The 15,888-nt window shown below is 37.6% G+C and overlaps 1 protein-coding gene and 1 long non-coding RNA gene across 4 annotated transcripts; one reads left to right on the top strand and one right to left on the bottom strand.

The window, feature by feature from the left end:
- Positions 1-927: 927 nt before the first annotated feature.
- Positions 928-15,138, top strand: LOC132615939 (uncharacterized). 3 transcript variants are annotated; one of them, XM_060330542.1, is made up of 7 exons: positions 928-1,272; positions 11,636-11,744; positions 11,824-11,954; positions 12,104-12,178; positions 12,304-12,450; positions 13,985-14,065; positions 14,742-15,138. In XM_060330542.1, the coding sequence occupies exons 1-6, from the start codon at positions 1,048-1,050 to the stop codon at positions 14,027-14,029; spliced, it is 732 nt and encodes a 243-aa protein (XP_060186525.1). In that variant the 5' UTR covers positions 928-1,047; the 3' UTR covers positions 14,030-14,065; positions 14,742-15,138. The 3 variants fall into 3 exon arrangements, with proteins under 3 accessions (XP_060186525.1, XP_060186526.1, XP_060186524.1); XM_060330543.1 differs by lacking the exon at positions 13,985-14,065 and having other exon boundaries at positions 932-1,272; positions 11,536-11,744; XM_060330541.1 differs by lacking the exon at positions 13,985-14,065 and having other exon boundaries at positions 940-1,272.
- On the bottom strand, positions 3,765-6,138 carry LOC132616050 (uncharacterized). Its single transcript, XR_009572967.1, has 3 exons — positions 5,929-6,138; positions 5,056-5,122; positions 3,765-4,127 (listed from the first exon to the last, which is right to left on the bottom strand). It is a non-coding gene; the product is annotated as an uncharacterized LOC132616050 (long non-coding RNA).
- Positions 15,139-15,888: the final 750 nt, after the last annotated feature.

Genomic DNA, 15,888 nt, shown 5'->3' on the forward strand with positions numbered 1-15,888 from the left:
AAATTTTTGACCAAACAAACATGAGAAAATTAAAAAACATTTTCTGGAATGTTTTCCTCCATACCGAACACACCCTAAATAGAAAAGAAAATATTAACATCTTAGGGGCAAACTTGTCTATCTTTTAGTCAATTAATAGATTTGTTACCCCAAATATAAACAAGGGAGGTAAGCGTAATATTATAAACCACAAGAGAGATTAATGTTATGAAGCTAAACGTGGAGGGAGGTATCTTAAATTATCCCTAATTTTTTTAGGCTACCTTGCCACGCCTAATTCTTGGCTAATTTGATGCCAATAACTGTTATGGCTTGTATATATCTATCGATGTCCCTTCTTTATACATTATTAATTCTCATTAAGGTTAATCTTTTCTAATGCTTAATCTTTTCTAATCTTAAATTGGGTGATTGGCTTCTTAAAAAAGTATCAGATTTTTACTCTAAGTGTTGATTTAAAAGGGTCTTTTAATAAAATAAAAAATTAAAACTAAGTACATAATAGGTGTGTAGTTTAACGGAAAAGAGCCAAAAATGCTCATGGATTATTTTGAAAGATTTTAATAATCCTTTCAGTCACTATTTTGCTAAAAATTACTCCTCCATTCATCTTTTTGGTTCACGTTTGCCTTTAAAACAAACATACCTCTTTCTTATTTATTTTTAATATTTTTTCTCTCTTTTTCTTTCTAAAGTGACAATTGAGGCTCGCATTAACAAAAAAAATTAAAAATTACAAAGCAATATTAAAAATATTATTTTAAAAACTTAAAAATAAATAAAAAATTGGTCTGACTTTTAAGGGCAAAAGTGAGCCAAATCGTATGAATATTTTTAGCAAAAAGGTGAATGAAGGGTATATTTAAACATTTTTTACTTTAGAGATAGTCAGGGGTATTTTTGACAAGTTTCCATAGTTTAATTTACCTAGTGGTATTCGCATATAAGCATTATAATAATAGTGGGTGTTTTCCTTTCTGTTGCATGGTTGGTTACAGAGAAGGGCGGATTCCTTTGAAATAGTCACAAAATCTGGGTTTCCCTCACATGTTACACCATAGCAACATGGCGGAGAAAAGCAGCGTGCAGGGTGTTAGGATGAACAGACATTTGGAGACTCGAAATGCAGAGAGACGTGTGTGGTTGATGAAATGCCCTACCCTTGTCTCCACATTCTTCCAACAACCCAATCACAATGACTTTGTTTCTCCTGCACCTGTTGCCAAAGTCACCGTCGTTGTTGATCCTCTCCTCCCCAACGATGCCACTCAGGTAAACACATGCACATAATCCTTCACTCTGCTTCTTTTGTAAACTATACTTTGCGCTTATCCTCCCCAACCCTCTTCGTCCGCCGTGTATGGAAGGAAAATAATGTTTTATGTGTATCTACTAAATGTTGAATCCCCCGCACATGTCAAAAGCTTAACTTGGTAAAGGGGTTCAAATTCTTTTTGAGGACATAGGTTCAGTTCCCACTGACCACAATTTCTAAACTTTTTTAGCTTTAGGTGTTTTCTTAAAATAAAATTTGAATCCCCTTGACAAAAATCTTGCCTCCGCTGGGCTTAGTTGTTAATTTTTGTATTGCGGACTCTGTGTGAATGTTGATCGAATGAGCTTCTTCTTTTTGTGTGTGTATTTTGCAGTTAAGTGTGACTTGTATGGTCTATTGTTTTTCTCTGATTCTTTGATTGCATGTTTTGGTTTTAGATGAATGAATATTTGACAAGAATGCTTAGTTTGCTTGTGTCACATTTTTCTGGTCCAGGTGGAGGGGTTTGATTTGCTATAGGTGTGGATACTTTATGTGGCCATTCTTCAATAAGACTAAAAATTACTCCCTCCGTCCCAATTTAAGCATCTTACTTTCCTTTTTGTTCTGTCCCAAAAAGAGTGTCTCTTTCTATATTTAGTAATTTGACAATTCAAACATCTTGCATGGCAAGTTTAGCACTACAAGATTCAATAGACATTGTAGTACATTACACACATCTTTAATTTAACACCACAAGAATCAAAAGTTTCTTTTTATTCCTTAAACTTTGTGCTCAGTCAAACTAAGGGGCTTAAATTGGGACGGAGGGAGTAGCAAAAATCCATACCAGGTACTTAAACTTACCTGTATAAAGTATGGATTGATAACAGATTCCATGTATTATTGTTTAAGTTTAAATGGAAGAATTACTGATCACTATTATAGAGCCACTTCATTAACTCAATGCCATCGATAGGGTGAGAACTCGATTCTATGACTGCTTGTGGGTAGTATTTCTACTGACATTAGAAGGCTTCCCATCCATCAGTGGTCACCTCCTAGAGATGGAGCATGTCCTGCCAGAGCTACTGATAGCTGGTGTTTTTACCATTGGTTCCAATTACTCTCCCATGCTCAACTGACTCTGATATCAAATGATATAATTAGGAAAGTAGAGAAGGAACTGGGTGCTTTTTCTTTAAAATAACTCTTGTAATGGGTCAGACCATTGTGTAATCAGAAAAAAGGAAGAAAATATAGGGAGAGAAGAAAGGAGGAAATTGCATTAACTTTTATGAACTTGCATTTACTCTCCATTGGTTTTAAGGAAATCGAAGGGAATTTATAACTAATAGCTCAAACTAACAGCCTAACTACTTAAGGGAGTATGTGCAGTGCTTGTCAAAACTCGAGCTTTTGATTTGAATTGAAATTTCATGAGGACTTAGATAATCTTTTTCATGCATCTATATGAGGAGTTTAAGATGTTAGTTTGATCGTGGAGGAAAATATTATATAGTTTTGAAAAGTTTAACTAGTTTGACAGTGAATATCCTGTTGAACTTTTTAAATGAATTTGAATTCCTAAAAGCATGGAATTATGTCAGCTATTATTTAAATTCAAAGAAGTAAGTTTATGATTCTTAGCGCCTAGTAGTATGAAAGAAGCAAGGTAATAAATTGTTTGATTATTGGTAATAGGTAATAAATTGCTTGATTATTGATAAAGGGCCATAATATGTTTAAATCTTCTTGTGTCTTTAACTTTGGTGTGACGACCCCCTTTGGGGACCCACTACTCAAGGTATTGTCTATGCCAGGGTACAGCCAGTCCGCACAGGGGCTTGCCCCATTATCCCTCTTCACGCTGCAGCGCTACGGGGTATCGAACCCGGAACATCTGGCTCCTTTACATTCCCCAAAGGGAATCGCCTCTTACCAATTGGGGAATGTAAAGGAGCCAGAGGTTCCGGGTTCGATACCCCGTAGCGCTGCAGCGTGAAGAGGGATAATGGGGCGAGCCCCTGTGCGGACTGGCTGTACCCTGGCATAGACAATACCTTGAGTAGTGGGTCCCCAAAGGGGGTCGTCACAAAAAAGGCGCCTTTTTTTGTGAGGAATCCCCTCTGGGTCCCACATACTCAGGTATTGTCTATGCCAGGGTACAGCCAGTTCGCACAGGGGCTCGCCCCATTATCCCTCTTCACGCTGCAGCGCTACGGGGTATCGAACCCGGAACCTCTGGCTCCTTTACATTCCCCAGAGGGAATCGCCTCTTACCAATTGAGCTGCAACTTCTGTCACGACCCAACCCCGTAGGCCGTGACTAGTGCCCGATCTGGGCACCCGAACCCATCTATCAAATATTATCTCAAATTCTATCAACTCATTCTAGTATATGGCGGAAGCCGACAAGACTTTATTTCAAATTTAGGTAATTTCCAGAAAATTTCGACAGAGTTTCCTTTGTTTTACGGACTATCCAATATACCCTGCACGCAGAAAATACCAACAAAAGCCACACAGGGCTAACCAAGCAATATATAAACATATGCGGACCGGCCGCCTCGGCATATAGGATCGCCCAAACAACATATGCGGACCGGCCGCCTCGGCGTATGGGATCGCCCAAACGACATGTACATACATCTATACAGAAAGACCCTAACCCACAAACATGTCCACAGACCTCTAAACAGACCGACAGAATCATATGACGGGACAGGGCCCCGCCGTACCCATGAACGAATATATACAAATGCACTAATAAATATATATACCAAAAGTATAAGCTCCGGAAAGAGAGGAGCACTCCGAATAACAGAAAGGGTGTCCTAAACAGGTGGATCACCAGGGTGTGCGTCTGTACCTGCGGGCATGAAACGCAGCCCCCGGAGAAGGGGGTCAGTACGAAATATGTACTGAGTATGCAAAGCAGAAGGTACAGAAATAAATCTGAATAATAATCGAATCAGATATATAGAAAATAATACATATCAAAATGTTTATTTCCAAAGTATAAATTATGCATAGGGCACTGGAAAATGTGGTCGCCCGCCTGTCGATGGCGCCACAACACAGCATAACACCAGAAAGTTTCAAATCTCCGAATCCCCGTCACACATCACAACACAGCATAACGCCAAACACAGCATAACGCCAAACATAAGTGGAACCCGGCCCTCGAGCGAGGAGCACGGTGAACCATAATCACAGCATAACACCGGAATGTATCACAAAGCGCACGACAACAGAACCGGCCCGGGAACCGGTGAACGATATCACAGTAGGCACGAGCGGAGTAGTGAGGAATCATATGCATAAAATAATTATTATAAATCTGAAGGATAAGTAAAATAGTCATATTCGAAATCAGAATAAAAATTATCACTTTTTGTTTCAAAGTTGTCGAATTTCAAAAAGGGCGTCGCGGGACCCACGGACGAGTATAGACCCGAACTGAGCCCGCCTATGAAAAACATACTCATTTTATATCATACAAACTCCTACGAAAATTTCAAAGCAATCCGAGCTTTTCTGAGGAAATTATGGGCGTTTGAAGTCTTGGAATCGCTAAAGAATGAACTTTAAAACAAAAATCAGCTTTCATGTAATCTTTACAAATTATGGATTCCAAGAACATAAGGATCAACGTTTTGCCATGACAAGGCAAGGATGCCAAAGAACAAATGCGATTCATAAACATGCTCGGATTGTGAGAATAGAGTTTCCTCGAGGCTTATATCATAGCCTATTTTAACTAAGGCATGCCGAAGAAGGAAGATTACTTTACATACCTCAAACGCTCTCCAATACGATCCAAACTCAAGCTAAATCCAACCTATGATTCGGGCTGCCCAAGGTCTACAAACAAGCCATAAAATGCCAAACATTAGCTAAAGACTTTTTGGGCATTAAATTCCAAATTCGCCCTTAATTCTACAGAAATTTGGGCAGCATTTCCCCTGTAAATAGGCTACCCCGAGAATTTGATTCGGCCATATCAACCAACAACAACAACAACAACCAACCTAACAACATCAACAACCAATCCGAAAGACAAAACAACAATAATAGCTTTCTTTTCCATTATTCAACAACTTACATAAATTCAATTCAACTACTTACGTTCAAGCCAAAATCGACGCTTATATATTCACATACTAACCCGAACCCATACTAACAATGTCCAAGGACATTCCAAACAAGTTACACAATATTTCCAGCAAATTTCAGGGAAATACAACAGCAGCCACACGACACCACATCATCCATTCATATGCAAGTAAATCACATTATTGTCTCTATAATTCTTACATCAACTCACAACAATTTTTTTACTCCAACTTTAACCATTAAATTCCTTCATTCTCATCACATAATCCATGATTACAACAACCAAAATATTAACTCAAATCAGTTCAGCAAATTTCAATTAAAACAGCCCCTACGCCATTCAACAACATTCCAACATTCGTACAATTCATGTTACCAAGTTACAACTATGTTTCAACATCAAGCTACATAATTTCGTGGCTTCAACCATGCTTCAATATCAAGATACATAATTTCATGATTTTCATTCATTTATACTCACCATAACACATTCAAACCATCCACAACACAAGCAAATTCGTCCTAAAACATATGGAAAAATAATCAACTCTTACCTTAGCAAGTTGCTCCTTAATTTGCTGAATTTAATGGCTTCAATTAAAGACCATTCTTGCTGCTCTCAAGGACCAATTCATGTTCCCAAAGACCTCCATTTGATTTACAACACCATGGAAAAATTAATTGGACCAAGCTTGGTGAACATGGATTTTTTTCACCATGGCCGTGAGCCCCCCCTTCTCTATCTCTAGGTTTTTCTCTTTTCTTGTAATGTTGAAGATGATAAAATGAACACTTAAACATCAGATTTTTCCTTATATAGGCAGCCCCTAAGAGTGACAAGTGTCCCACTCAAGGCTTGAGCCAATTAAATTTGGTCACATGTCTTGGTGGGGCCCACTTAGTGCACTAGTGACTTGTTTAATGACTAATTAAATTTTTAATCCCCACTTAATAATCTAATCATGGTAAATTAATCCCAACTTCCATTAATATTTTTACACCAAGTAAAATTTATAAACAATTCATTTCCCAATAGAGATTGGAAATAAAAGAAAAAATTCTATTTCGAGCCCGAAAATGATCCCATCTTTAACTTGAGTCGATTCTCTTGCGAATAGCTCGACATATAAAAATATGGGATATAACATTTGGTAGCTAAAATTGAAGTGGACAATGTGAAAGTGGAATCTGACTTAGCTAAAATTAAAGTCTGGTGGATGAATCGTGGCCATTAGACCAGAGGTGATTAATAGCCCCCATCGGTCTTCGGGTCGTGGTGCCGTAGATGATCGTTTGCAGCTCCAACCGTGGTTGCTGGGATGGTCTAATGGCGCTCTAAATAATAATGTTTGTATCTTATCAGAAAAAGCTTAGGAGTGATATTGAGAAGCTATGTTTTCTGGTTTAAATTGGTCACAAAATTATAGTCGATCTCTTAGAGGAGCTCTAGCATTTGTGATTTTGTCCCATGGGTATACATGTTGGAACTTGGAGTCTTAAGTTGGAGTCTGTTAACAAAAGATGATATGATATCTCAGCAAGTTTTGAGATGAACGTAAAAGTTATAAAGACATTAAGGAAAATTATATTAACAGCAGCAATATATCCACCCCCCCCCCCCCCCCCAGCCCCGGGCTATTAGCTACCTTAGGTGAGGCACCACTAAAATAAGTTTACAGTAAGTTGACAAATCGCTGACAATGTGCTCTGGACGGCCAGACATACATGTCTGTTACTTTTTGGTCTATGTTTAAGCAATGTCTATATAAGACAGGCAATGGCGAAGAGTTTTTTCTATTCACTACAGAAACATGGCTGAGACAGTAATCTTTTATGTGCTTTTACTTGGTAATCTATATGACTTCTCTAACACACTCCTGACAGTATCACACAAGACGATAATGTTGGTTTGGGAATTAGCACTTCTTCTTTTTTTCTTTTTCATTTTTTTCTGGTATAGCTATCAAAGTACTTCTTGTGAAACATTCTAAGTTGACATATTTCTCTTTGGATAAAATAATAAGGCAGTCCTCTGGCATAGTATACCATGCACAATCCATTTGCAGGGCAGTGCTTGTGGCTGTGATTGTGTGTCTCTTAAACTTGCTGCTATAGTACATATTCTTTATATGATTGAGCTCAAGTAATACAACTTCTATGGCAGCTTTCTGGTGGGAAAATCTGGTCTTAAGGGGGAACTATACTCTGAGACTTACATGTGTTAATGTTTTTTTCTCTTTTTTGATAAGTAAATGTGTTAATGTATTAATTTTTTTTTTTGCGTATCCGGTGTACATAGCATGTATGTAAATATTCAGTTGCTCAAAATGCTTTGAGGTCTCTATCCAGGGAGGGAATTTGTGAAGTTTTGGTTGCATAGTATTTGGTCTCGATTGAGAAGCATGTCAACTTCCATAGGATAGAGAAGTTTCACATGGAGTTCTCATATATTTGTCCTAGTATATGTTTTCTTGAGTGGTTTGTATGATACTATGTGCAATTGTCTAATGCATTTGGTACAAGTATGAGCAGTAAATGAGCTGGGAAGTGGACTGCTCATGATCTTCAACATTTAGATACAAGGCCAAAAGTATAACTGTCTTGCATCTCAAACCGAATATGATATTTATATCTCCCTGAAAATATATTGATTTTGCATTGAATTCTTTCTCAGTTATACCCATAATTTGCGACACATGATAATAATACTACTCGGTTTAGAGGTAACAAGTAGGAATTCTTTTGACATCATCATATCCTGATATATTCACATTAGCACGTCATCACAGTCTGTTGGAGAGCTATTTGGGGCTCTAAATTATGAACTGCCATCTTTTATTTGGGTTGGAAAAATTGGGTGGGAGCAGGGGATGTACAACAAAAGGTCTGGGTTGTTTCTCTCGGTATGGAATTTGTAGAGAGTGGTAATAAAGGTGGAGAAGATTGATACCCTTCCCTGTCCTTTTCTGCCTTCTCTGATGCTAAACAGGATGGGAAGTATTTTTGTGCATTCCTTTCCTTCCACCCCTACCCAACAATTGGAAATAAATTACAGTTTCCAATGGAATTAAATCACTGAGTGTTCCTATCCTTCATTATTCCCCCTAGCTTCATGGAGTCAAACATAGGATTACAATCTTCCTTTCGCTTGGGATGAGGCCCAGAATGTAATCGTCACAGCTGATGTTCTGAGGAGTGGAGTGTACATGTTTGAAGGTTTGTGTGCAAACATCATGGAAGTGGAGGATGCAGATTATCTAATTATTTCACTGTAATGTGGTTTCTGTTTTTGTGGTCCTTCATTTTATGTCTCTTGGGCGTCCAGTGGCTCCTCTCCCGATGTTAAGTCTGAAGAAAAAGAAACACACAGGGTTATAATAGTACAGAAAATGTTAATTGAAAGGCTACCTTTTCTTCTATACATTGTTGGAGGAAAAAAAAAAGGAATGTCCTCGTGGTGTAGTTGACCGGGTTGTTTTTATAACATTTGAACCTTCTGCAGCTTTGGTAGTCCCTTTTTCGGTGTTATCTTTATTACTTATAATGCAATGACTTTAATTTGTCAATTATGCACCTACACGTAGGACGTCAACAGCTGTTTGCATGGCTAAACGACTATGTTTTGTAAGATGCGCTAGCATTAAAGTAAAGTTACCTCTACATCTTGGATAGTATATATAGAATTCAGTAAACAGAGCCTGCTAGCTTCTGATTCATTTCTCTCATTTTCTTCATGTATCCTATTCCTGGTGGGTCCTTTCTCCTACGTTTTCCAGCTTAATTTGGTTCCTCAAATGCTAATATATCAAAAACCATTACTTAGGTTTTTAAAGCAGAAAGACATGGCAATGCCTAATGAAATAGGTGAAGTAATGGGCTGTAAGGTGGAGCAATTACCTACAAGTTATTTGGGGCTCCCTCTGGGTGCTAGGAAGAATGAACAAAGGATGTGGCAGGGGGTATTGGACAGATGCTCCAGTAAACTGACCCCATGGAAAAACAATATTTGTCTTTTGGAGGCAGACTTAGTAAGCAGTGTGCTGGATGAAATTCCAACCTATTTGATGTCTTTGTTCCAGTTACCTGTGAAAGTAAGAGAGAAAATTGAACTCTATGAGGAGTAAATTTTTGTGGGACGGCAATGCGGGTAAAAGGAAGTTCCATTTGGTTAAATGGCAAAAAGTAATGATCGACAAGAAGGGTGGAGGCATGGGGGTTAGAAATTCTTAATAAGAGCTTATTGTACAAATGTTGTGGGGATATAACGATGGAAAGGAGAGCACATAGAAGAGGCTTATCGATGCCAAATGTATGAGGAAGGATGCGTGGAGGCCTACAATGATTCATACTTCTGCAATTGGAAGTATTTGGAGCAATATTAGTAGGTTGTGGAATGAGTTTCATCATTATACAAAGTTGAGGTTGGGTAATGGTACAAAAATCAAATTCTGGTCTGAAGTTTGGGTGGGGGATGTTAGTTTGAAAAACAGATTTCCACGGTTGTATAATTGCTCAGTTAACAAAGTAGGAAGTGTTGCAGAGTTTTACTATCCAAATGGGTGGCAACTGAATTTTAGAAGGAATTTTAATGATTGAGAAGTGGAAAAGTAGCGCAACTTCTCCAGTTATTGGATACGTCAATAGTAGAAGAAGATAAAGAGGACTGCTTAGTTTGGACAGCAAGCAACGATCTGCAATATTCTGTCAAAAGCAACTATAATATTCTTCAGAAACAAGCTGACTATTATGAAGCAAATTGGCCATGGAAAATGTTATGGCGTACCAAAGCGCCTATCAAAGTGGCCTGTTTTGGGTGGATCATCATCAGAGAATCTTGTTTAACCCAAGATAATCTACAAAGGAGAGGCTTCACCGTAAGCAGCAGGTGCTATTTATGTGAGAATGGGTTGGAAACTGTTAATCATCTGTTTATTCACTGTATATTTGCTAAGCAATGCTGGGAGCTATTCCTGAACCTGTGTAGGGTTACTTGGGTTATGCCTTCAGATATAAGAAGTCTTCTAGTCAGCTGGCAAGGTCAAACGATAGCAAGGAATCAGAAACAAATATGGAGAACCATTCCATTATGCATATTTTGGACCATCTGGAAAGAAAGGAATGATGCTTGTTTTGAGAACAAAAAGATTCACATTTATAGATTAAAGAATACTTGTCTTCAAAATCTGTTTTATTGGTGTAAGAGGTCTTTAGTGGAGAGTATAGATCAGTACATGGACTTTCTAGATTTGCTAGGAAAAATGTAACGGAATGTTTATTTCTGTGGACATTGTCTGCTTCTGATGTATCTTTTGTTCCAGTTTGGTACTTCTGTCAATAAAACTTTACCTTATCAAAAACAATTCTATGTTTATGAAACCATATGATTCTGAAAGAATCCCACACCTTTGTAAAACGCGGCACATGCAAGGGACATGCCCATCCCTCAATTAATCATCTTTAGAAGTATTTTGCATTGTTTGATAGCAATATCATACTGTGCTGTCAAAGACTCGAAATTAGATCTTCAAATCTTTTGTTAACTGGTTCAGATAGAATAGAAATGAGGATCATCCATATGCGGAAGAGATATCTATCTGATCAGATCAATTGCGTAAAGCTCGTGATAGCAACGCAATTGTTGTAATGTATGAGAATATGTTTCTCTATATATGCCTTGTTATTTAATACAGCTTTGCATACTATATAGTACCGTCAATATCGATCTCATATCAAAACAATTCCTTGTAATGTTGTTTCCTAAACTTCACAGAAGTCTCATGTCCAGAAGTTTTTGTTTATAGTTTTTGATATAACACACTCTCCTTGGGCCTTAAGGGTCTGACCCTCCTACAGTAGGAAGATGAGATTCCTGTTCTGGAACTTCTCAAGGAAAAAAATAGTCTACATCATGAAACAAGAAGAAAAAATAGTCCTATATTGTGGATTGTATATAATATCCTACTGACAGAGAAAATAGTTCTTCTTCTTTTCAAGCAAGCACTGGGGTTTAATCTGATATAGGATGCAACTAACTTTGCATGTGCTTTACAAAATAGTCAACAAATTTCTTTGCTCTGTTATTTTTAAAATCATGGGGAAGATGCCATTTTTTTTAATGTAACATCCGTCTGTTTTTTCTTTTCATCTGTCAATTTTTTCAGGTCAAGGAAAGAGTTGCTGTAATTAATTTGCATGCCAGTCCTCTTTGCTATCAATATCTTTTTCCTTCCAATTTTCATACATTGTTTGCATGATAACCAGTTTACCATGGAATTGGCTGGAACTTCATCTGGAAACATGCCCACTCACTACTCCATGGACATGTCGACAGATTTTATTCCAATGTCTATATTTTCTGAGTCAGCTCAAGGTGAGGACCACTTAACGGCTTGATAGCTGCAGTTATGAGATTATTTTACATCACTCTGAATGAAAATTCTATGTTGCAGGAAGGCTTTCCGTGGAAGGAAAGATATACCACAAGTTTGACATGAAGCCTCATCATGAAAACATTGAGAACTATGGAAAACTTTGCCGTGAACGGACTAATAAGTACATGACTAAAAGTAGACAGATTCAGGTAGAGTTACTAGTACCTTTTTCCTGGCTGGATATTTGCTTATTTGTATAGCCCCTCTGATGTTGGATGTATTGATTCTTAGTTTTAGTTGCTTTTGAACCTACTTATTCTTAGTTTCCGTCCAATTATTATCCTTTACATTTTCGCAGGTTATTGACAATGATAATGCCAAACATATGAGGCCTATGCCTGGATTTTTTGCAACTAAGGCTTCTGGATCTGCAGTAATTTTCAGCTTTTTATATTTAATCTTTTGTGTTCAGTAAATAATCTTGTGGCTACATAGGCAGACATATGAATGTGGTCAAATTTAGGCCACTAAGTTATAATAGCCACCTTTAATTAACAGGATAAGAAGAAGGTGCCAAGTAAGGGATTAGAAATGAAAAGAACAAGGAGGGACCGTGATGAAATAGAAGAAATCATGTTCAAACTCTTTGAGAGGCAACCAAATTGGACACTGAAACAGTTGGTCAATGAGACTGACCAACCTGAGGTATGTCTGCTTAGTGGTCAATCTCACAATTGCTCCTTTGTTCACCTTTTAAAGTATGTTTTCCATTGGTTGAATCCTTATGTGGTCTCAATGGAAGTGTGGTATGTTTGCTTGCTTGTCAAAGTACTAAGAAGCTGCTAAGCATCACTTCTCTGCGTGTTCTTGTGATTAACGTTAACTTAGAGTTTATGCTTGCTTGACTTTTTGTGTTCTTTTTATTTTATTTATTTTACTCGCTTTGTTTCAATTTGTTTGTATTACCTTCCTTTTTAGTCTCTTTAAAAAAGAATGTCACTTTCTATATTTAGTAACTCTTTAACTCCAATATCACAGATGCCATATATAAGTCCACAAGGTTTGAGGGCATTTTGGTACTTTCTCGTCTGTAGTTTAAGACTACAAAATTCTTAAGTCTTACCTTTTTTGAACTCCATACCCACTCAAACTAAGACACATAAAATGAAACGGAGGGAGTACTTATTATCATGGGAAGGATTTGTTTTACAGTGGAAAATATAGTGAAGAGCATTACAGAAGTCCTTAAACTAAACAAAATATTGTTTAAGTAAATGGGCCTTTTTGAATCTCACCGAGATCTGTTGATGGGAAACCATGAAAGATACTAGTAAAGGATAAGAAAACAACGCTATTCCATATGTGTTGTTTTAAGAGAAATTGATCCTGAAATATCCTGTTATTGTGCTGTATTGAAGTAGGCCATCAAACAGTTACCATAGCACCTCTTCTACAAGCTCTTATCGTTCTTGCTGTGACCAAGAAATCCAAATATACATCTCATGGTTTATTGAATCTTGTTGAATACTTAAATTCAGGTTCTTTGATATTATCATTTGATCATCAGAGGCGATCATATTCAATTGTTGTCAATTGCTCTGGGTGAAAACTTGAAAGTGTAGCAGATATGTTTCTTTGCAGTCAAGGCCCTATTTAGCTCCTCGTTCTGTATCTGATTCTGTTGGATGCAGGATATCTTTGTCTCTCTCTCTTCTTTTTGATGAATGAGAAATCCGTCTGGAGCCAGCCCTTGGGACCAACCGCAAACTTTGAAGCTTAAGAGATAATGGAACCACCCCTCTACCCTTCTACTTAATACTAGACTTATTTCGCTTTATGTAGGGCTCGAACCTGTGACCCAAGTAAGTCCCTGAACCTTTGCCAATTGAGCTAATCCCTAAGCCCTAGGGGGAAAGGATAGTGTTTCTCATTCCAGCTCTCCATCCTATTACTATCCGTTATTTCTTTAGCCTCAGTTATCTTATTATCTTCTTGTTGTTTTTTGCTTGTTGCTACTGCCTCTTTTTTTATCTTTCTTTGAGCCAAGGGTCTCTCAGAACAACCTCTCTACCTTTTCAAGGTATGGGTAAGGTATGCGTACACACTACCCTCCTCAGACCCCACTTGTGGGATTACACTGGGTCTGTCGTTGTTGTTTTTAGTCCTTTAAATTTTAAACTAGCCTTTCATGCTCGTGTTGATTGTCTGCAATATAATTAGTTATTTTTTGTTGTTGTAGGTTATTTTCTTCCTAACAAGGTTTAAGCATAGTGTGAGGCCCTAGAAGAAGAATGCCCTTGCTTTTAATAAGTGCCCAAGAGTACGTCTGCGTCAGTTAGATTTTTGGGTTATCCCGACATTATGCATGAGATGATCAGTCAATACCTCCATTTTATGAATATTGTTTAGGCATCCATGAGGAATGGAACAATTAGCTAATTTTTAGAGATTATTTCTTTAGTATAGAGTTATCCGTGTAAGGATAAATGTGAAATTTGGAGAACTCTTAATTTGCATTAAAAGGCGAATTTTAGGTATTGGAATGAAATTGACCACAATGGAGGGGAATGTATATGTAGAGGATCCATACAGCTGGCCCAACTGATTCGAGATTGAGCAGTAGTTGACTGATATATTATAAATTTCAGCCTAGCTTGCATTAAGGTTCGTCTATTGGCACCTACTTCTCTAAGTCAAACTGCCTTAGAGTATTTCACCCCCATAAATGTTTTCAGATTGTTTCTGATGTAGTGATGAAGTTCTGCTCAAGCACAATCTGAACCAAACAAGATTTTTCTTTTTTCTCGTCAGAGAGTGTTTCCGTCATGGTAGTATATGTTTGCTCCTTTAACCGATGGGATTAAGCGCAAATACTAATTATAAATCAGAAGATTTGAGACCAACAGTCTGGCATTCACTTCTCAGGATTATTAATGATTAGGGGAATATTATCTTTCAGTTTTTTTTCTCCCCTTTAACCTAGTTGTCTCTTGCAGCAATTTATGAAAGACATGCTAAAACTTCTCTGCATCTACAACAATAAGGGCGCTCATCAAGGGACTTACGAGCTGAAGCCAGAGTACAAGAGATCAGAAGACAAGGCTGATTCTTGATTATTTTAGCATAAGCTTTCTGGTCAGAGGCCTTAGCCGTCAGCCAGAGGAACACACCAACTGTTCTTACTTGAAGATACCATTCTTTTGTGCATAAAATCAAGTTAAAATAAATTCCTGTGGTTGTTAATAGTCTGTTTGCTTTATCTTATCAATTCTCTTCTGCTTTTAGATCCCTTATCTGTTTAGCAAACTAGAATAATAGAATGATAGGAGAAAAGCAGACAGAAATGAAGCATATATTTTTGGGACAGGGAAGTATCTGAAGATCATAATGCACCACATTTACGTCCGTTGACAACTATTCTTTGCTGCCGAAGTTAGATGTCAACTTGTCAACTTTGATTTTTAATCTAAGCTAGCGTTTGGACAGATTTCGGCTAATATGCCATGACTTATGAAACAACATGAATTGATAATCATTGTGTTTGTTTGGCCTTGCTATTCGGGAGGATGAGTAGCCGTTATCATAACGCATCGCTTCGAGCAGTCTTGCCAGTCAGGAAGAAGATTGACCGTCGTGGGTTGGCGCCTCGGTGCTGGCTTTCGAGCAATGGGAACCTACAGGCTCTCCCATCTTTGATTTGCGGCATGTGATATCGTTTGGTTTGCCCTTGAGCTGGCATGTCGATGTCTCGAAAAAAAGAACTTATGTCGATGTCTCGAAAAAAAAGAACTTAGCTTGAATAATGACATGACTGATGTTTTGCACTGAATTTTATGATTTAAATTATTGTTATCTAATTAATATGAATACCAACAAATAAAAGTCTAATTTCATACTCATCTTTCTCAAACTTTCATCCATTAATTCTGGATGAAAACACTTTGGTTGCGCGACAGATATATAAAGAGGATCACCTGGTAAGATATAAAATTTCTTTTAAATCATGAAAGGAACTAATAAAAGAGCTGCTGGGAAGTAGAAGTACCACAAGAGAAGAAAATAACAAGACCACAAGAGAAGAAAGGTTGTTGTAGCATGCACAGGTATGTTACAAGAGCACTCCTAATTATAGGCAAAAATTAA

Source organism: Lycium barbarum, chromosome 10 (genome assembly GCF_019175385.1).
Source record: "Lycium barbarum isolate Lr01 chromosome 10, ASM1917538v2, whole genome shotgun sequence".
Lineage (NCBI taxonomy): Eukaryota > Viridiplantae > Streptophyta > Magnoliopsida > Solanales > Solanaceae > Lycium > Lycium barbarum.